Raw genomic sequence first — 20,844 nt, forward strand, 5'->3', positions numbered from 1 at the left:
CCATATGACTTCACTTCTAAGCCATCTTCTGCATCCTGACACAATCAGTCACTTTTCTTTTTTTTCATTCAGTGACTGAGGGAATGGGGAGGGGAAGCGATACGCACCAGCTTTTCAACTTCACACAAAAAAAACCTAGACCAGCAGGCAGCAGCAGCTCCCACTCTGATGACATCACACTATGCTGAAATAGATACACGTTTTTCCTTTTTTCTCCCTCTTTGCCCTCCGTTTTCTTCTTGTGGACGGTTGCTGTGGACCCTGCAGATATTCTTAATTACTGTGGAATGCTGAGGGAGGCACAGGTCCCAGGTAATTTAACACCGACGGGTCTGCCAAGTGCATGAAGGCGCTTTTTATGTTCAGTGACCAGGGTAGGAGAAGAAAGTAGAATAGGGGAGATAATGAAGGGAATTTATTTTTGTTTCCTGGATTGTCTACACCACAGTAGCTCGGTCAGAAGCTGAACAATCCCAACTTCTTTGTCCAGATCTGCACGCATGGGAGGAGATGGAAAGAGGACGCTAGCAGAGATAATAAAAGCAGTTAAGATCTGTTGGGATTTTTAAAAAGGATGTTCAGCCACTGAATCCTGCATACTTTTTAAAATATTAAGGCTTTTGAATGTATGAATATAAATTACATTTTTACAAATTATTATTTTCCTGGCTGCTGCAGGTCCCTTTATCCCCACTGTCCCATATATCTTCTTTACAGAAAGTATAGAATACTGCATTTCATTCAAGCACTGCACACAACAGCACAACAGCCACACTTTAGTTACACAGGGGGAGAAACGTGATATCTATGTGGAAGATACTGTGCTGTTCTTTATTTGTATTGAGCTGTAATCAAATGAAAAAAAACTTGGTGGAGAGCTTCCTGGATTATCAACTGACTAGTTTGCATGAATGTTTAAATACAATGATGTTCATAATGATTAAATTGGGTGATTGTTTTAGCAATCAGTTAACTGTTTGATCCAAAAAGTGACAGAAAATAATGAAGACTGTCAAGTTGACAAAACTTGTTGCTGTGCAAAATATTTTTATTAATAAATGATCATAGAAGTATTTTCTGACGATAAACTGGATAACACGAGTTAAGATAATTCAGTTGTTATCCAGCAAACCAAGCAGGCTGACTCTGCTGCATTTACTGTAAAAGAGGAAGAGTCAACTTACCAACTGAGGAAGCAAAGACCTTAAACAATATGCAACAGCTAATTAATGGGTTTTCATGTCATTGTCACAACTGTGTTGTGGGAGAATTGTCTTCAAACTCGTCTCCTGGCCTTTAGTGTTCGGTTTAGGACTGTTTTAACATTTAAGATGAAGGTCTGCATTGGAACCAAAGACTAGAAACCTTAGATGAATAGAAAATGCAACATATTCACCTTACAGCTGAACAATGTGTACTCTACCTGTAGAGCAACTGTCCCACAGAAGTTTCATATTTCACTTTAAGAGGAGTTTATCATTGCTATGGCAGTGAGTCAGCGACATTACGTGCTCACAATGACACTTTAACTTCAATGAAGAGGGTTAGCTACAGTATGATTCAGATGGTCGAAACTCCATCCCAAATTTGTAAGAGACACTGATGTAATGTCTGAACAGGGGGAAAAAGACACCCACACCAACCCCCAGCGGTGTTGAATCACTACAGCTGCCCTTTAACGTACACATAAAGATATAGATACACCAGGACTCCCTCAGCTGAGCTCTTGTACATCTCATGTGAAAAACAAGAGCAAACATATGAAGTCAGGCATGTCTCTTTCAAAACTTGACCTAAAATGGTAACAGCGCATGAAAGAGGCAAATCCAAGCGCTGTCTTTCTCTGTTTATTTCTCTCTCTCAACAGCTGCCAAAAAAACCCACTTACCTACAGAAACAAGAGCCTGATCCACTGAACATAAAACAGAATATGACACAATCATCTAATGTTTTCATGCTGCAACTAAATAAAGAAAGAGCTCAAGTTCTGATATTGCTTCTGGCAGTTCTCCTCCTGATGCTAAGCACTGGTACAAATGAGTACAAAGGGGGTTTTCCACCAGCAGCTGAGGCTGTATATGCCCTCTCAACCCAGACTGATGACAGGACAAAGAGGGGGTAAAAACATGCACCATGACAACACTGCTCAGCAACAATTTGAATCAATCACTTCTTTAATAGTTTCCCTGTGAGGCCTTTAAACCAAACTCCACACAACAAACTGACAACACCCCCCCCACACACACACACACCCCCCCCCACAACCCTCCCTACCACCACCACCCGAGTGATATTTTAATCCATGTGTCTCAACTGGAGGTTTGGATGCTGCATTCCTGCGTGAGTGTAGCACCCCCGTAATTACAAAAAAAAAAAATCCCTTGACCTATATCTTAGGACAGATCTGTGTCATTTGCCTACACTCGGCTGCTTACATTGTTTTATTGTAATACTATCTAATGCTATAAATGAAGAAGTGTTTCATAATGTCACCTCTAAATATAGGTTAATCCTCTTTTAGAAAACTCCACAGGAATTTAAAGGCTTTTAAAATATTTTACATCTGTCTGTAAATCTTGCTAATGGCTATCCCTAGTTGTATCCCTCACTGAAACCAACAAAGACTTCCACGATTTAATAGACAATATGGAGTTATAGGGATTGAAAACAGACCATTAAGACATCTAGGAATATAGGCATGTATGTTTTTAGTATGGCAGATGTGATTACCTATATTAAATTGAAAAAAAAATGTGTCCAAACATCCATAATACAATACAAAAGGGAATAATCTCTAGCATTTGGGATTATAATGTTCATTAGCATTTGGGCTTTCAACCCGCTATGAAATCTACTACTGGTGTGTGTCATCATATTACTACAAGCCTTGAAAGACACTCAGCCAAGCAGAAAATATTATACAGGGTTTAGGACATTTTAATGGTAACCATCACTATTTGTGATGGTAACCATCACTATTTTGTAATTTGTGTCTATGTCAAGATGGTCAAATAAACACCAGACTACTCTAAGCTTAGAGCCTGAGATAATGTCAGGCAGTGAAGATGCAAACATAAAAGAACAACATTGTCAATGTTAAGAGATCAGGATGCAGGCCCAGCTTCATTACTGGGACCAGTGAATCAAGTGACGCCCTGCTGGCGACCACCTGGCTGCCACGGTCCAGCCCTCCTGCACCATCATTGCATATGGGCCACAGCTCTTTTGCTAACACCAGATGCCCTTAATGAACCAGCATTCCCCAGAGGATTGTATGTAGCAAGTGCTCAGTGAAGAGCCTGCTGGTAATCTGCCCTAGTGCAAGGTTTTTTTGGATAGACAGCATCTAAAATATTAAAATTTGAATGTGAAACTCAGGAGAGAATACAGCATTTAGCCAAGATTAATTCATAGTAACTACCTCTTTGAATAGAGCAAAGAGGATATTTGTTACATTGGTCACAATCTCTCTTATTTAAAAAAAGAAATAAAAAGTATGCATGTTGCATATTACTATTAAATTTATGCAAAAGAAAAAAGAAAAAAACAAGAGTAACTGCTGCTCTGATTTCACATACTATATATTCCATCATCCAACTCAATCACTTATAAACCAACTCTGTTTTGCCAAAATAGCAAAATAAATGTTTAATTGGAGATAGCATACCTTAAAGGCCTCCAGCTGTTGGTTGATGCCGTCTGTCTCCATGCCAACTGCCTCCTGCGCTGCCTCCTTGCCCACAGCACTGCAAAGTTTATCTTCCGCTTGGTGGAGTTTACCATACAACTCCTCCAGTTTGGTGAGGGTGCTCTGCACCTGCACCTCTCTGCCTTTAGCCCTGTCCAACAGTTTACCGGACTGCTTACTCAGAGTGTCCAGATCTCTCTTGAGGCCTAACAGGTCAGGTGAGGTTTCAGTCTCCAGCATCTTCTTACAGCTGTCACCGGCATTGGCCGTGTTGGCCATCACTTCTTGCAGCTTCGCCACAAAGCTCTGGATGCCGTCCTGCTGTTCCTTAAGAGTGGCCAAGTCGAGATCCACAGGAGCCATGCCGTCCAGTTCGTCATCCAGGTCTGTGAAACGGGTGAACATCTCACGGATTTGGTTTTGGAACTGCCCAATACCCTGCAGTTTACCCTCCAAGACTTGGCACGTCTCCTCTAGTTTCTTGTTAAGGGTGCTGTAGTCTTTTTCCATGCCATCAGCCTGCAGTAAGAGGTCCGTCACTCCATCAGCATCTGGGACTTCAACCACAAGGTCCTTGGCCAAGGTCTTCAGGTGTTCCACTTGGTTCTGCACTCCTTCTAAACTCTTCTGTTGGGCTTTCATGTTGGTCAGGTTCTTGTTGCTGTGTGCCTGCACTCCCTGTGACTCATATGTATCCACCTGCTTCTTAGCCCCCTCAAGCTGACCCTTCGCCTCTTTGTAGGCATCATTAAATTCTTTAACTGTGTGTGAGATTTTTTCCAGGGACTCCCTTTTGCTCTGCAGACCTTCCACTACATTGTCCACTCTTTTGCCAATGCTAGCCTTCTCCTCTTTGATAGCATCGGTGTCTGCGTTGGCTACCTCAAGAAGGCTATCTGCAGCTGCGTTGAGCTGTTCCGCCATCCCTCTGTGCTTGTCAACATCCTTCTGGAGAGCTTTGACTTGAGAAATTGAGCTCTCCACAGCGACCGGATCAACAGTGAGTTTGACTCGGCCCTCGCTAGCTTCAATTTCTTGAATCCAGGAGTTGAGCTTCTCTGCATGCTCTTGATACTTCAGAGATTTCTGTAGAGCAGTCTGGAGTTTGTCAGCTTGTTCCACAGAGCTCTTCTTCACCTCCTCCCAGTTGGACGAGAGTGTCGTAAGCTGCCCTTGTAGTGCCAACTTTTCCGCACCTTCAGTGTTCTGCAGAAGCATCTCCCCTTCCCCAGTGATTGTGTTATAAGCTTCCTTGTGCTCACTGAGAGCCTTCTGGACTTTACTGTGCTCCTCCAGAGTTTGTTGCAGGATGTCCACTTTGGCAGAGATGGGCTGGGGCTTAGACTGGTCCTGGAGCTTCTCACCCAGCCATGACTGGAAATCTTTGGAGGTCTGATGGAACTGCTGAGAGCTGGCAAAGGTTGAGTTGAGATGCTCGATCCGTTTTGCTACAACAGAAAAATGGGGCAATTAGTGAGTTAAATGCAGCAACACCTCTTGTGCAAAAAGTGGAAACAAAAGGTTGTTGGGACTATTGGAAAGTTGGGAAGTTGCTGTCATAGAACAATTATATCTTACTGTGACTCAACACAAATAGAATGCTTCTTTCTTTCCCAACATTACAACACTACATCATTAGGGTAAGTTAGAAGGCCAACCTGCTTTCTCCTCCAGTTGTTTGAAAGGCTTGCTGACACTGTCCAGCTGCCTGGCCAAGTCTGCTTTGAGATAATCCTCAGTCACTATCGCGGTGAGCTCTGCGTTGATGGCCTCAGCCTCCTTCAGCTTCTTCCTCTCCTCTCTCAGCTGTGCCGAGATGTTATGGACATCCTCCAACTGCTTCTTCACGGCTTCGGGCTGGGTGCTGTGTCCCTGATGGTTGGTGAGTTGATTCTCCAGCTGAGTGGCAGTCTGACCGACACTCCTCAGTAACTCCTGAAACTGCCCCGTCTTCACCACGGCCTGGTCAATAAGGCTGTCTCGCTGGTCCAGCTGTCCTGTGAGGCCTTGCCACTTCTGGGTGACGGCAGTGAGCTGCTCCCTCACCAGCTTCCCACTGGAGGGGTCCTGGTTGCCTGAGGAGCTCAGGATGGCAGAGGCAGCTTCCTCAAGCTGCTCATATTGTGGTTTGCGGCTCTTAAATTCGTTCTGGAGGATCTGGAGGGACAAAATCAGTCAAGAGGAGCATTCCTTCAGAAAATTACACGACATTCTGGTTCTTAGGAGATGCACAAGCCTCAATTTTTTTTCCAAACAGCATGCACCATGCCTACCTGAACTTGTTGTTTCTGCATCTTAAGCATGTTCAGGTCTATCGAGAGGGGTCCGAGGACACTCATCATCAGCTCTTTCTCTGAAAGCCACTGAACAAGCTGCAGCTCAGTTGTTTGGAAGATGTCCAGGTTCTTGTTGGACTGCTCAAGGTGCTGCTTCCTGTCCTCTACAGAGCCGCTGATATCTGCCCAAGCAGCGTCTGAGCAGGAGGGCAGAACAATCACACCAGTCTGCATTAGTCAGCATAACAGCACCTTTCTATCCACTGTCCTACTGTTCTCCTAGCAAAACCTCCCATTGTGCAGGACTTGGCACTGCGAATGTGTTAATTTAACTGGTGTGGCAGAGAGCAGGTAATGAGACACATTCTGTATGCATGTAATAGAAAGAAGACTAGATGACCAATAGTAATGGTCTAACTTCTCATATTTGTCATTTTGTAGCAACCTTTACTCTGTGAACATTGCAGTAATGAGATACATATTTTGTCAGCGGGATTTAATATACCTCTGACAGTTTCAGTGACATAAATTACCCAGGACCATCAGGAGACAACACCTTGCTGCATACCTATTTCTGCCAGCATCTGCTTCCATTTTGCAGCCTCGGGGGAGTTCGGATGAGTCCTAATCAACTTGAGGAGCGTCTCTCTGAGCTTCTGGAGCTTCTCCTGCTTTTGCTTCATGTCATCTTCAAATGCCTGAGAGAATTTAAACAAATTATAATCGCTGAATCTTGTGATTCAACTCGAGTGTCATATGCCTATCTTATTCACAGCAGATCAAAGTTAGTGAAGACTGCGTGTATAATTCACATAATTATTCAGGCCATTTACTGAACAACCAGATTTCTGTACCTTCTGCTGTTCAAGCTGTGTTTTCACTGAATCTTTCTCTGTGGCTGTGTTGTTCCAGGATGCTGCAGTCTTTTTCATGTCCCTCAGCCATGTCAACATGTTGTCCGTCTCCTTTTGGGCCTCTTTCACCTCCTGCACTGAACTACTCAACTCTGCTGCTCGACCTTTCAGCGTCTCCCCGAGGCTCGCGTATCCCTCGTTGACGAATGACATGTTCTGCTGAATTACCATCAGCTCTGAGGACAGCAAAAATAATTCTATTCAATTTTCCTTACCGAGGGTCAACATGTCATCATGAGGTTATGATAACAGTGAGGAACTGTTAATATAGTGGCCTCATGGTGTAGTAGGTTCAGAATATGTGGAAAGTAACAACCAATGCCAAGTATTTGTGCAAATCATCGGCTCTTATCAAAGTAAATGATGACTTAGATAAAAGTGGGCCTCAAGATCACTCATATGAACTGATGTGTTCATACGTGGCACAAACGAGTGATTTAAGAGAGTACGAGTCGTTCAGTTATTCTGACTGTCTCCTCAGGGATAAAACTATCTCTGCAATGACATGCTGTTGACAGCTGCAGTAATATTTTCTTTTTACTGTTGTATGATATTTTTGTGATTGAAACTTGGACTCTTATATTGCTATTTGGGGGAGTTGAACATGCCAATGATCAAATCTTGGGAACATGCATCTTCTCATGAACAGGTGGGATTCACCAAGTTTTTACAAGCGGTACTGTGAATTTGACTTGGAACAAGTCTCATGAAAAGAAAAGTATGAGAGCTATAGATAGGAATAAAAAAATCTTCTTGCATTAAATGAAAATATTTCTGATCTAATCTCATGAAATGTCCTCCCTGTTTGTGTGAATGGATGTTTGAGCCTTTAAATGTTGATTAATTTAAGAAAAAGCTTGATGGAAAGTGATGAAATTATTAACTCCCTATGGAGTTTGGCTGAGACTTAACTGCTCTATTGGGCCATTAAAAAAGTAAAAAAGCAATAAACTCTCTCTTTATTCCTGTAACTTTATTACTCATAATCTGAACATACTGTTACAGTAATCTTTGTTTCGCATAGAGCCACCACAGCCAGAGCAGTGTTTTGAAAAAAAAAAAATAGCCATAATCCCTACACATGACACCACAAACAATATATTTACACAGCAGCATCCACAAACACACTTGATTACCTTTATTTGTTAGGTAGGAATGGCTCGCTGGACCACCACCATTAGTAAGAGCTGATGCAAAAGACATAAGACAAAGCTTGAGTAAAGGACAGGCAGACTGTCTCGAACATCTTTCCACGGTCTCCAATGGTTAGTGAGCACACAGTACTCAGAAGTGCACCCAAACACCATGCTTCCCATTCCACTGAATGATTCAAACATTTGAGGTTAAGTGTGCCGATATTTACCTGACTTATTAGCGGTCTTTGTCTTGGCGGGGGATGTGAGGAATGTCATGAGGCTGTATAGCGCTGATCCTTTACTGTTCAGGTCTTGGACAGCAGGGTCTTTGAAGGTCCACTCATCTAGTAATCCCTGATTAATCAGACAGATAAATGGTATATACTGTAGGAGCATGGCATTTATTTCTGAAAAGAGAAACGTCTGAGGTTTTATTTTTATTTTTTGCTTTCCAGGATCTACTTCAGGGATCCTGTGAAGCAAATAGTCGTTCTGCTGGACAATATAATGTTTCACTCTCAGATCTGTCCTGTGTAAACACATACCATCCATCCGTCATTGGTTGGCAGAGAAAGCAGGTTGGAATGGTGGGGAGTTTAGGGAGGATATGACCATAACCTATTAAAACACACTTACATCTATCTATTGCAAAACACACAGACTCCTCTGGATGTAAAGTGTAACATCAACGGCTTCTGTTCCAACACTTAAAGTGCAGTTAGACAAACTTTTTATTTATCTCATGACTCACAGTGACTATCTGCAGGTCCTTCTCCAGACTTTTCACACTGCTGCTCGGTTGAACCGCAGGTACTTTCTCATTGGTCTGCTCCAGCCACTTGGTGAGAGCGCTAGCTGCAGATCTGAAGTCTCCTAGCTGGTCCTGACAGGATGATACCTCCTCTTCCCTGTAGTAGACAAGAATCAGTCATATCATGCATCCATCTGTACATTATACAACCATTACTGTAAAGGAAAAGGATGTTATATTAGTTAAACGTGGAAATACAGGAACCTTATGTTTCCCTCCCATTGACCCAGCTTACTTTTCGTTGACGGTGTCTTTGAAGGTGCTGAAAATATTTGAGAGATTGTCCATCTTGCTCTGGATCTGGGCTTTGTTTCCATCTGGGCTTATTTCAGACAGCTCTTTGGACAGAGTCTGCAGCTTCTCCAAATCACTGGCATGTTCAGCCATCTCAGCTTTAGTGTTCTGCAGAGAAATTATATGTAACATTTTTTACTTCAAGACACCACCATGGATGTAAACATAGTCAGCGGTAGAGTTACCTGCATCAGCTGAGACAGTTCATTGAAAGTTTTCACCGGCCCGTCTGTCTCATGTAGATCTTGTGAACGCTTCACAACAAACTGCTGAACTTTATCTGTAACCTTCTCAAACTGTTCCACCTTTTCCTTCAGCTGCTCCAGCTGGGACACTTTTTGCTTATGCTTGTTGCAGGAATCAGAGAAGCGCTGGGAGAGAGCATCCATCTTAGTCTGCAGAAGGGCAGCAGCAGAAGGATCTGCTGTCTCCACAAACTTCTTCACTTTGGCTTTCATGGCTGAGATGCTGCTCTGGCGACTTGCTATGTCCTGCTCTAATGCCTTAAGAAAATACAGGATGGAAAACAGGTTAAATGGCTAAGTAAAGTGAATATGGAGCTAGAAAAAGACACAAATCAGCCACAGACAGTATCAAATAATAGACACAGTATCTGGTTATTGGACTGATAAAATGAGAATAGTACATACTGCTTCTTTGCTGAGGATATCTCCAATGGATGCAGAGTCCAGGGGGATTTGTCCTTTCTCTTTCACACTGGCCTCCACTCCCTCCATCCATCCCATCATCTCATCCAAACCATCCTGGACACTCATGGAGCGAGTCAGGGTGATCTGCAGTTTCTCATTCCGATCACTAACAGACTTGGACAGGTTGTCGTAGCGCTCAACTATGTCATCTATAGCGAAGGTAAACACACCAGGTTATGTTTAAAACGGAACATTTTCTCATTGTTTGGGGCACACTGTGAGATGAACATTTCAAACCAAAGCTGTAACTTATTTGACATTCATGAGTGTCTTAAGGGTAAAAGTTTTGCAAAGGATTACATTCACTAAGATTTTGGTAGAGTAAAAGCATTTTTACGTGTAAGCCAAGAAACTAATGACTGGAGAGAAGGAATACAAATGAGACACTCCAAAAGTTATATGTCACTCTGATACCTTGTGTAAATTTGTGAAAAAGGATGGTGGACACTTTGAGGTATGATGACATTGTTGCCAACTGACAATGAACAGTCTGCTTGCTTAACAACCAGCCTACAAGTTGCAAGTTGCAAGGCTCACATTTTGCAGGGCAATGAGATTGATAAACTTTAAGCTGTATTTTGAAATACTTTATTTTGAAAAACTTTCCCAAGCATTTCAGAGATATTTCCATTTCTGGCATCTTTCAATTTGCCTATTTTAAGGCCGAAATTATCTTAGTGTCAATGACGACACATAAAATCATTAAAATTCTCTATAGGTGGTGCAAAATCTGATCCCTACTTTGATTTGTCCCTCACCTACTGTCTCCTGGATGTCGTCTGAGTTGCTCAGCAGGTCTCCTTCAGATGTTATCAAAGACTCAGCTGCTTTGCGTAGTGTGTCAATAGCAGTCTGATGACCTGTCATCTGACCTTGTAGGGACTGTGGATCAATAGGAAAAAGAGAAATTAAACAGTATCCACATATATAAATTACCTTTGTCTACTTTTAAACTGTACTGTACAGATTATGCATTTCACTTGTGTGGTAGATTGAAGTGCTAATGTGCAACAATGTCTGGATAATATCTACGGTAAATAGGAAATATATAGTGATTCCACAGATATGTTTAGATGTACCTGTCTGCCTCAACTCCTAGACTTACAGAAAGGCTTCAGAGTATTTGCAGTGATTTGTAACCAAAGCCAGAAGGACAGCGTTTCTCAGTTGGCCCACAGGCGCCTCTTATCTTGGCATATCTCTGCTGTAAGTCACTACCTCCCTACAGAGAAATGTTCAAGCTAACTGCTGCCAAAGCTTTGACACAAAGACAGCATCGTTTCTTATACTCCTGTAGGCTTCACATAACCAGAGTTAAACTATTCACATGTGGGTTTGAATTTGAACACAGAGCTAAAAATAACTGTGTTGTACTTAAGTCAGTGGAAACACTGTATATGGTAAGGTAGGTCTATTGTGCCATGACCTTATAACCCAGTCAATGCTCCCAAGTTCTGCATGTGTTCCTTCTTAATAAAGCTGCTCTTTATTTCTTTACTTAGAATACTCATAACCTAACATCCATTAAAGTTCGCATCACATTGATGAATGTTAGTGATGAAACCGCTGCAATGCAATTTCCCCTGGGCTAAATAAAGTTGTATATTATCTGATCTAATCTTAAAGATATCTGTCTCAGGCAAGGACAACTCAAACACCAGACTTTTTGAACTTTAACTGTAAAGATCCAATTATCATCAAAATGTGATGCATCACATATGGGAAGAAAGATCATACAGGCTTTTTTCATATGACTCCTGTGTTGGCCTGAAGAACTAGAGAGGCCTCACAGAAATATGAAGAAAATGTACATCCAGATAAAGAAGACCACAATCTGAGAAACGTCTGAGCACTCGATATTCTAAGCACTACATTTCTTCTTGCCTTGGTCTCCTCCAGCTGCTTCTGTAGTGTTTGTGGGTCAGCTGCTATGGCCTCGGATTGCTGCTTCCTCGCCTCCTCCTCTGAGCTGTTGAGCCACTTCAATAGACCAGCGCTCGAGTCGTCATATTTTTTGTATTTGTCAACCACATCTTTGAGGTTGTTGCCAAGCTGATTGCACTGAAACAAAGGAAAATAAATGACACTCTATGTGTGATAATATATTCAGATTCTGACACTGAACATTCTCACAGTGCTCACAGAAGACAGTGTGACATATTAGTTTGAATGAAGACAAATGCTTCCACCCAGTGGTAAGAAAAAATCATTGCAACCTCTCCAGATCCATGTGATGCCGACTAAATACCTGTGAATGTAGAGTTTTGTATCTGCTGGCTGCTGAATCCAACTTGTCCTTGACAGCAGAGCAGGTTCCTGAAGTATCAACATCCAGCAGAGCGTTCTTAGCCGCAGAGTCAGCCAATCCACAGGCGTTAGCCACATCCAGCACTTTCTGTCCTGACATGGTGATGAAGCGAAGGTCCCCTTTGTGGGAAATCACATCTTCTGAGAAGCTTCTCTGTCGCTGGAGTTTATCACTGAGGATATTGAGGGAGCTTGCAGCAGCGTCCAGCTGCTCTATCTCTCCCTCCGCCTGGTCTAACCAGCCAACAAACTCCTCACAGTCACCCTGGAACTTCTTCAGCTCCTCCTGGACACACTGCACCTGCTTCATCTGCTGTTCAGCCTGCGTCAGGGAGGCCTCGTAGCGTCCCTTCAGCTCCTGGATGTTCTTCTGCAGTTTCTCCTTCTCCTCCGGAGACAGCACATTTGCCTGCTTGTCGAGCAGAGCCTGAGCTGACTGGGTGGCCATGATCAGATCCTGCTGCTGGGACAGAATCTCCTGATGACGGGCCTGTGGGAACGATGAAGACTTGAGGATGCAGAACCAATACATATAACTGTGATTATTGTCTTTTTGTATACATTTGTTAAACATATCATTTTATAATTTATACTATTTTCTTTTTCATTTTGTCTTCACTGTATTTAAAGGCTGGTCTACAGTATCAACTTATCCTGTTTCTTTAATCTCAAATTTTGAGTCTGCTAAATACTATTAAACTCGATTGTTAAATGTTTAAGCTGTATCTACATTTCACAATGTAATCCATCTCTTTATCCTCATCTTTTCCAATGCCAAGTCATATTTTAATTACAACTTTTTTTCTAAAAATCAAGATGAAGTTAACACTTTATTTGTCTAATTAACTAACATTTTGCAGCTTTTATAGTTGTTGGCATTTACTGTTTAACAGATCTAGAAATTGATATACAACATTTTTATTTCATTGTTAGTTTCTGCATTTCTTTGCTACTTGTGTCTTTTACGTTTAGATTTACTCATGATGATCTGCCTTAAGTAATACCAAAAAAACTCCCAGATGAAAGTATGAACTGCTGAGTAACAATTGTCCATTTTTGCAACAATCCAACTATACCTTGACCCTGTCATACTGCTTATCGAGCTGCAGGGAGGCGTCGTTCTTCCCGCTGGTCTCGCAGCCAAAATCATTTTCAGTGGCCTGTAAAGCGTTTCCATTGGCATCGTCATCCGCTCCTATCAGTCCCGTGGATGAGGTTTCTTCTGGCAGGTTTCCATTCTCTTTACTTATATGGTCAGTTTGATCCAGATTTCTCTCGTTTTCATTCCCTATGTTGGATATCCAGTCCAGGAGACCTTCGATTTTGTTCTTACTTTCTTCAAGCCGCTCAACAGCTGCAGCCTGAAAAGACAGATGGATTACAGAACATACTGAAAAGAGAAAAATCAATATAAAACGTTGACATTAAGTTTAGCAATATGATAATAACACTGAAATAATAATCTAAAATATGATGCATTACATAATTTGTACAGACAACACAAACTGTATGGAGGTAATCTGAACTCCGACCTTTTCGCTCTCCTGTTTGATGGCGGTGGTAACAACCTTCTCCAAGTCCTTCCTGGACTCCTCGGCCCGCTGGTTGATGAGTTTGGCTTTGCTTTTCGCCTCCTCCAACTTGCTCTCAATGATGGCAATTTGATCGGGCATCAGCTTGTTCCGGTTTTCCTCCAGAAACTTTTTAGTACTTGTGATGACGTCATTCAAGGCACCGGCATTTGTCAACACGTCTTTTTGCAGAGCCTTGATATCAGGAAGAGGAAAAATAAAGTACCCGAATGAAACTGATGAAAACTTGGGCGCATACTGTGCTACTTAAAAAGCAAAAGAAAATGTATTTCAAACCTGGTGCTCCTGCTGGTACTGCTGCAGGTCTGTGACACAGTCAGCATTTCCAGCCTGCTGCTGATGACCCATCAGTTGGTTTTCTGTCAGGGTGAGATTATCACACACTTCCTCCAACTTCTCTGTAAACTCCTTGTGTTTCTCCAACAAAGACTGTCAAACAAGAATGAAAAAACGCCAGGTAAATGTCACAAAAGGCTGTGATTAAACACATTCACATCCACACTCAATAAAACATTCCCATGAAACAAACCCCAGAAATCTTACAACAGAGTTCAGGGTTATTTCTTTGGTCTGAATCAATATTTGGGGGAAAAAAACATCAAAACAAGGGAAGAGAAACGATTCAAGCACTTAGAGGTAACATGCAAAACACTTTCTTTCATCATAACAGTGTATAAATCTAGTATGCTGTAAACATGCTATTTCGCCATTCGCCACTTTGGTCTTGAGATAGTAATAAGCACATTATGTCCTGTGTGTTATTGGGTTTGTTGTGGGTGAGCGTGTTCCAACAGAGAAGGTGCATTTTGTCCACTGTTAATTGTTCACTGGTGTCTTGGAGGCCTGTAGGATATAACCAGCACAAAGAGTTAGTCTGCAGGAGCGATCAAGCACGTGAGCATGCAAAGTTGTTATTTTTCCTAAACATTTAAGGCATTCACAGTTGAACCTCCCTGGAAGACATTTATTTTTGAAACACATTGAAATATGGTGAAAACTATAAACGCTGGGATACTGTTGATTACTCATTACTTTGAAAAAGTCTAACTATCAATCTAAATCCACAAAAATCCACATTGAAGTTCAATATTTGTACAAATTAATTTTTAGAGCTGATAAATCATTTTTGTTTTGATGTCTGACCCAGATGTGAAAATGCCTCGTCTTAAATTATTTAATCATAATCAATATTTAATATTTGTGTTGTTAGCTCTAACAAGTCTATATGCACTGCATGTGTTCATATAATGTGTTTAAGATGATCTACTTTTTATTGTTATCCACAAATGATACTTCCAATGCTTAAATCTGACCAGTAACATGGCTTACACAGCCCACTCTACATGCACTATAAGCATTCATTATTAACTTTAATTTTCATTCAGCAAACCAAACATGTATATATAGTTGTTTTTGTAAGGAGACATATGTTCTTGTATTTCCACAGGCAGACCTTCTCCTGGATCTCCCTCTCCCTGGTGTCCAGTAGGACATCCAAGGCGCTCCTTTGGGTGACAAGCCTCTCTGTCTGGTCCCTGAACGCTCGCTGAGTTGTGCTGAGGAACTTGAGGAGGTAGCTGCTCTGAGCTGGAGTCAGAAACTGAGCGTGCTCAGAAATAAAGCACTGGATATCAAATGTGACATCCTCTAACTTGAGCCTGGCTTCTTTTAGCAGACTGCTCTCTGAGTCCTGGAGGAAAAGACAGAAATGTGCAGAGTAAGTTTCTGTAACTACTGTAGATATTGGATGTTTAAAATTAGATTAATTTAAAGATACCCTGTTCTGCTGAATCAAATGTTTCAGTGTGTCCACATCACATGGTTTTAAATCCACGTCACACATTCCTGAGTTGTTCTGGATGAGACCCGCTAGTTCATCAAGTTCACTAAGATGTTTCTGGTACGTTGATTCCAAATGCATCTAAAAAAATTTTTTTTTTAAATCACATTTAAAGAAGTCAATAACTGATGAAACTATTACATCACTTTAATTACTTGCAATGAGCACTGACCTTTCCAGTTTCCACTGCTTGAATTAGGAAGTGACTCCTTTCTGCACACATTTGGGAAACTGCAGTAAAATTTTGCTCTAAATCCAGATATGTCGAGGACAAATCTTGGTGGATCTGTATGGGAATGTCCTCATCAGCAGAATTTAAGAGCTGTTGGGCTTTCTCCATATCTGATGTCAAAACACCAGCCAGTCGAGAAAGTTGGGACTCCAGAGACTGGATAATAAAAGCACAGTTGGTCAGGAACTAATGCATACAAGTACATACGTAAGAGAAAAGTTGAGAACATATAATATTGATTGATATTGTTCATGTCTAACCTGAAAATCCTGTTTTTGAATCTGCAGTTCTTCCATGTTGTTGCCAATGGGTGCCTGGATTAAAAGGTCTTTTCTGACATCTTCTAAAACATCAGCGTGATCCTGCAGTCTCCCAACACACTCCAAAAAATCCTGGATGGAGAACAACTGAGGAGAGAGAAAACAAAAAAACAAAACAATTGCAGATGTTACTTGTATCAAAAACTAAGGGAGGGGGTTGCCTTAATGCTGAAACAACATGACACGTACCTTATTTTTGACCTCCTCAACTTTGCAGGAATCTGAGCTGCCAGACGACTGAGGAGACAGTGGGTGACTGTCTGCAGCAGAGCGACAGTGACCCGAGTCATCTTCTGCTGACTCCTCATCTTCTCCCTCTGAGCTCTCCTCCTTGATGCTCTCCAGTGTGTGCCACCGCTCCTCCTGAGAGTCTCCCCCCAGAGAGTCTCCCCTCAGAGAGTCTCCCCCCAGCGCACTGTTTAGAGTGTCCATCACCTCCTGAAGCATTGAAAGGTCTTGGCTTGAGGAAACAGTCTTAAGAACCTGCAGCAGTTGCAGCTGGATGTTTGGAGCTTCGGACTGCTCTGTCTTTTCACAGACTTTCTCTTCCTCCACTATCAATTCTGAGTTTCCTATGTCTTTGTTGTTTGAACTAAGGGTGTCTTGCTTTAACACATCCATGAGAAGGTCTGGGTGACTGCTCTCTATAAGTCCATGAGGTGTGTCTTTCTCCTGGAAGCCACATTTGTCTAAAGTTTGTGGAGGGTTCTGAAACACTTTGATAGAGCTTTCAGTGTCCCAGGTTTGTGCCTTATGCAAATCACTGACATCAGTCCCCTTTGTAATCCCTTCCCCCTTGTCATCTACATGTGTCCTTACAGCATTAGAAAACACTGATGCGGAAGCATCAGACGCGCCGCAGCTGTCTGACAGGAAATCAGTATCTACCTGGAGATGCTCAGAAGCACACACAGGTAATCGTTTTTCCTCTTGTAGAATATCAGATCCGAAACCTAATCCCAAAATAGTTTCAGACTGTCCTGAGTTACTGTCTGACCCAGAAACATTTTCACCAATATTGTCTTTATCTCTTGCCTTCTGTGTATATCTTGACGCGGATATCTGCTCTGTGACAGTGGTGACTGTGAAGATGTCCTCATATTGCCTCTCTGGGGAAAGACCGTCTGTGCTTAACTCAACATCCTCTGCAGCACTGTGCTGTGAATCTTTACCAGCTAACGCTGTTTCAAGAGAAACTCTGCTGGGAGTTTGACTGTGGTGCTCTAAATCTTCAACACTGAAACACTTAAGATTAATAGCATTTGTTGCAGTGACTTCATCGGAAACAACGGGTGACTGTGGAGATCTCTCACCAACAAGCATACTCTGACCATTATGAGAGCAGCTGGGCTCGGTTCCAACACTAAACTCACTTTCTGAATGAAGTGCTGCTTGCTGAGGTAATGTGATTCTGTTGCCATCGTCTGTAATGTTGTTATCATAGTTACCGTTTCCGTCTGAGATGACTGCACTTTCGACCAAGTCTCTGGGTGATAAGTAATCTACACTCGGAGTTGGCTCGCCGTCCAAAGGTGACTGACGTGTGTCATTCTCTGTTCTGCATTCCTCAGATGACACATGTGATGAAGAAATGTCTAAGTCACTCTCACTAACGGTCTGATTTCCCACTTGGCCAATGAAAAAATCGTTATCAATAGGTGAGCTGTCAGATTTGAAGGGATTAATAGGAGTGGAATATTGAGTCTGGCTTTCTGGATCAGTGCTAGATGGACGTGACTGTGTAGTTGGAGCAACGCTTTCTATTACAACATCCATATCGGTCAGCTGACTATTGATTACAACCTGTGAGTCACTGTCTTCAGCTAGTAAAGGAGATTTGTCAACGAGATGAAGAGACTCTGCAGTAAACTGACTCCATGAGGAGGGTGAGCTCATCCGAGACTCATAATCGCTAACTGAGGGAGGGGAATGATGGAGATAATTACTCATCTCTCCTACATTTCCTGTTGTCTTACAATCTACCTCTGCCTCTCCATTCTCTCCCTCTTCATTATTAGCTTCCTCATTAGTCAGATCAAGGACCATAACAGCAACCTTTCTCTCCGTCTGCATGTTTTCAGCCTCATTATTATTATTAATTAAACGTAGATTGTGATCATCAGAGATAGAGTGAGTGACGTTTTCTTCTGGGTAACTGCTGGCTTCAGGGTCTAAGTCAACACGGTCATCTTTTCCTGATCCAGACTGCAATGACTCACTGATACTAATGGTGCAACCAGACCTCAAAAGGCTTTGCTGCTCTATTACACTAAGAGAAATATTTGAGGATATGGATGTATCGGACACTGACACTGTGTCCTCCTCATCTCCTACATCACTTTGTTTTTCATGTGACTGCAGGTCGAGCAGTTTCATCACTGTCGTCTCGTTAACTAGTCCCTGACTGAGAGCTGCCTCCAGGTCATAACCCCTCCCACAGGTGACATCGAAAATGTCCCGTTCCCCCATTTGTGCTTTCAGCAGATGAATAGTATAGTCTTGCTCATTTTGGTCCTCCAACACGCCCTCACGGCGCAAAATCTCATCTTGAGTAATATCTATACCTTCTGATTCACTACAAAGTGACTCAGTGTTGTGTTGTGGAAGCGTTTGACGGCAGATTTCTACTGAACACTCTGAGTCAAACATCCTCGACGGAGATCCAACATTTGTTCTGTTCAGAGAGCATAAAGTTTGACTAAACATTTGACATAAGCCTTCACTATCAGCACCTTCACAATCAATTTGGAAACTATTTCGACAACCTCTCTCTGCAAAATCTTCTGTCTCTGTCCAGTTTCTGTTGCTGTGAAACATGGTTTCCTCCACTACACCATGCTCCGTGGTATCCATTCCAAGGCCATCATCGAAAGATTCCTGTTTTAGAGCCTCGTCATTTGCATTTGTTTTTTCATCAAAGCTAATTCTTCCATTGACCGAGGAAAGAAAATGATGCTGATCAAATGTGTGTTGCTTGTATTTCATCAACTCCTCTGTCTCCTCATTTATGTGCAGCGGCATCTCTAAATCTACCCGCTCTGAAAGCTCTCCAACATTTAAAGTCAGAGAAGTCACATTTTTCTCAGTGTTTTCAGAAAACACTGTATCTTCAAGAAAAATTTTAATCATTTTACTCAGCTGTCTGTCGAGTATTAGGACCCTCTGTCTTGACTCTGGATCTATGTAACTGTTCAACATTAGGTAGGAGATGAATAGCTGAGTCGCCTCTGCATGAGTGGGGATGTTATCGACTTCTAAGCAATCTGCAGCATGATGGCATCCATCAACTGTGAGTTTTTTGTACATAAGCCAAGATGAAAACTTGTCGTTAAGGTGATCAACCTCAGGAAACACATCAGGAATTTCTACAGATTTCAAAATCTCTGCTGTGTAAGTGTCAATCAAACCATTCTGAATGGCGCAGTTGATGTCTACCACCTCTGAGTTTTCTGGAATGTAAAAAGCTGCTATCTTTTCCCGATTACTAAACACTGTGCTGGTAAACTCATCGCTGGTGATCTGTTGGTCATACTGGAATGAGGTGGACACAGTTTGGATTTCCCCACAATGAGGCAACACGAGTCCCATAAACTGCTGCTGATTTTCAAGCACAATAAGTGTGCTGTTAGAGCGCATCAAATCACACTGAACGGCTGCATCCACCTTTAGCCTTTCACAATTACTCATAACTTCCTCTGTCATGGTCTCCTGGTCACTTGAACCTTCAGAAAAAGACCTCAAGGTGTTAATACTCCTCCCTGATGTCAGTGATTTATTTCTGCTGAGGCACTTTAATATCAGTCTATTAACCTCCTGCACTGGCTCTAAGAGTGACACATCTTCAGCACTGCTGGGATTAATCTTATCCTGACTGCTCTTTTGCCTCTGAAGGATCTCTACGTAGACAGAAGCAGATATTACACCGCACTGAAAAGCACTCTCCAGGGTCAGTGTGTCCCCCGTGTAGCACACCTTCAATCCATCAGGGACTTCTTTGACCTCTATCATCTTGATGATCGGGTCTTCACACGTGGCCCCTTCCCTAGCTGCTGCTATGTCAGAGAGCGACACAGAAGAGACATGTGTGCACTTGGTTGCTTCGTTCGGCTTTGGCAAGTGGTCCAGCATAGATTTGTAAAGGAGATCTTCTTTGAAAGCATCTTCCCGGTCTAGACAGACATGCGGCTCCGACTGAAAGAGGTTGGAGGTCACAGGTTGGGCGCCTGGGAGAGCGACCCCAATTATCTGATCAATCAGGCCACTCATGGGTCCGGTTCCAGGCCCCGCTCCAATGGATTTTAAATCCTAAAGAAAATGACAATTTCACAAATTACAGAACTGCTTTCAGCAACAAAAGCTGTATTATCTATTGTGTCAAATTTGCAATTAAATCATTCAAAAGCAAGACAAAATGTATACTCACCAGACAAATATGGGCATGTTAAAAGATCATGTGCACAAGGGCAAGACTGCATCAGGGTTGCAACAGGAGAGCGACGGATAATACATTTAAAGCTATCATGCATCTGGGAATGCAGTATCCAGCATCTTGCAAAAACAGGGTAGTTAATCACATCGCATACTGTAGGTAAAGGGTTATGTGTCATATCTGTTATCCTGTTGAAGTCAAGCACATTAATATGATGAAATTTAGGACCAAAGCCAGGCGCAGCTAAGCATGTTTACAGCATACTCCAATTTTCTGGGAATCAATTGTATAAATC

The 20,844-nt window shown here is 42.2% G+C and overlaps 1 protein-coding gene across 3 annotated transcripts in view; it reads right to left on the reverse strand.

Moving 5' to 3' along the window:
* dst (dystonin) overlaps window positions 1-20,844 on the reverse strand; it is a 99,295-nt gene that overhangs the window by 27,771 nt on the left and 50,680 nt on the right. For all 3 annotated transcript variants that reach the window (XM_068723921.1, XM_068723904.1, XM_068723913.1), the window contains 22 exons: window positions 16,310-20,425; window positions 16,061-16,207; window positions 15,741-15,956; window positions 15,506-15,649; window positions 15,182-15,418; window positions 14,005-14,157; window positions 13,669-13,902; window positions 13,213-13,497; window positions 12,078-12,626; window positions 11,714-11,890; window positions 10,588-10,711; window positions 9,770-9,978; window positions 9,305-9,622; window positions 9,061-9,227; window positions 8,766-8,922; window positions 8,242-8,368; window positions 8,015-8,065; window positions 6,819-7,054; window positions 6,533-6,662; window positions 5,962-6,161; window positions 5,347-5,845; window positions 3,668-5,136 (listed from right to left, as the gene is read on the reverse strand). In XM_068723921.1, the coding sequence (XP_068580022.1) occupies window positions 3,668-5,136; window positions 5,347-5,845; window positions 5,962-6,161; window positions 6,533-6,662; window positions 6,819-7,054; window positions 8,015-8,065; window positions 8,242-8,368; window positions 8,766-8,922; window positions 9,061-9,227; window positions 9,305-9,622; window positions 9,770-9,978; window positions 10,588-10,711; window positions 11,714-11,890; window positions 12,078-12,626; window positions 13,213-13,497; window positions 13,669-13,902; window positions 14,005-14,157; window positions 15,182-15,418; window positions 15,506-15,649; window positions 15,741-15,956; window positions 16,061-16,207; window positions 16,310-20,425 (9,945 nt within the window). The remainder of the gene's footprint in view (window positions 1-3,667; window positions 5,137-5,346; window positions 5,846-5,961; window positions 6,162-6,532; window positions 6,663-6,818; window positions 7,055-8,014; window positions 8,066-8,241; window positions 8,369-8,765; window positions 8,923-9,060; window positions 9,228-9,304; window positions 9,623-9,769; window positions 9,979-10,587; window positions 10,712-11,713; window positions 11,891-12,077; window positions 12,627-13,212; window positions 13,498-13,668; window positions 13,903-14,004; window positions 14,158-15,181; window positions 15,419-15,505; window positions 15,650-15,740; window positions 15,957-16,060; window positions 16,208-16,309; window positions 20,426-20,844) is intronic.

This window comes from Cebidichthys violaceus, unplaced genomic scaffold (genome assembly GCF_023349555.1).
Source record: "Cebidichthys violaceus isolate CVI_PGR_0920_01 unplaced genomic scaffold, fCebVio1.0.p SCAF_10, whole genome shotgun sequence".
NCBI classification, from domain to species: Eukaryota; Metazoa; Chordata; class Actinopteri; order Perciformes; family Stichaeidae; genus Cebidichthys; species Cebidichthys violaceus.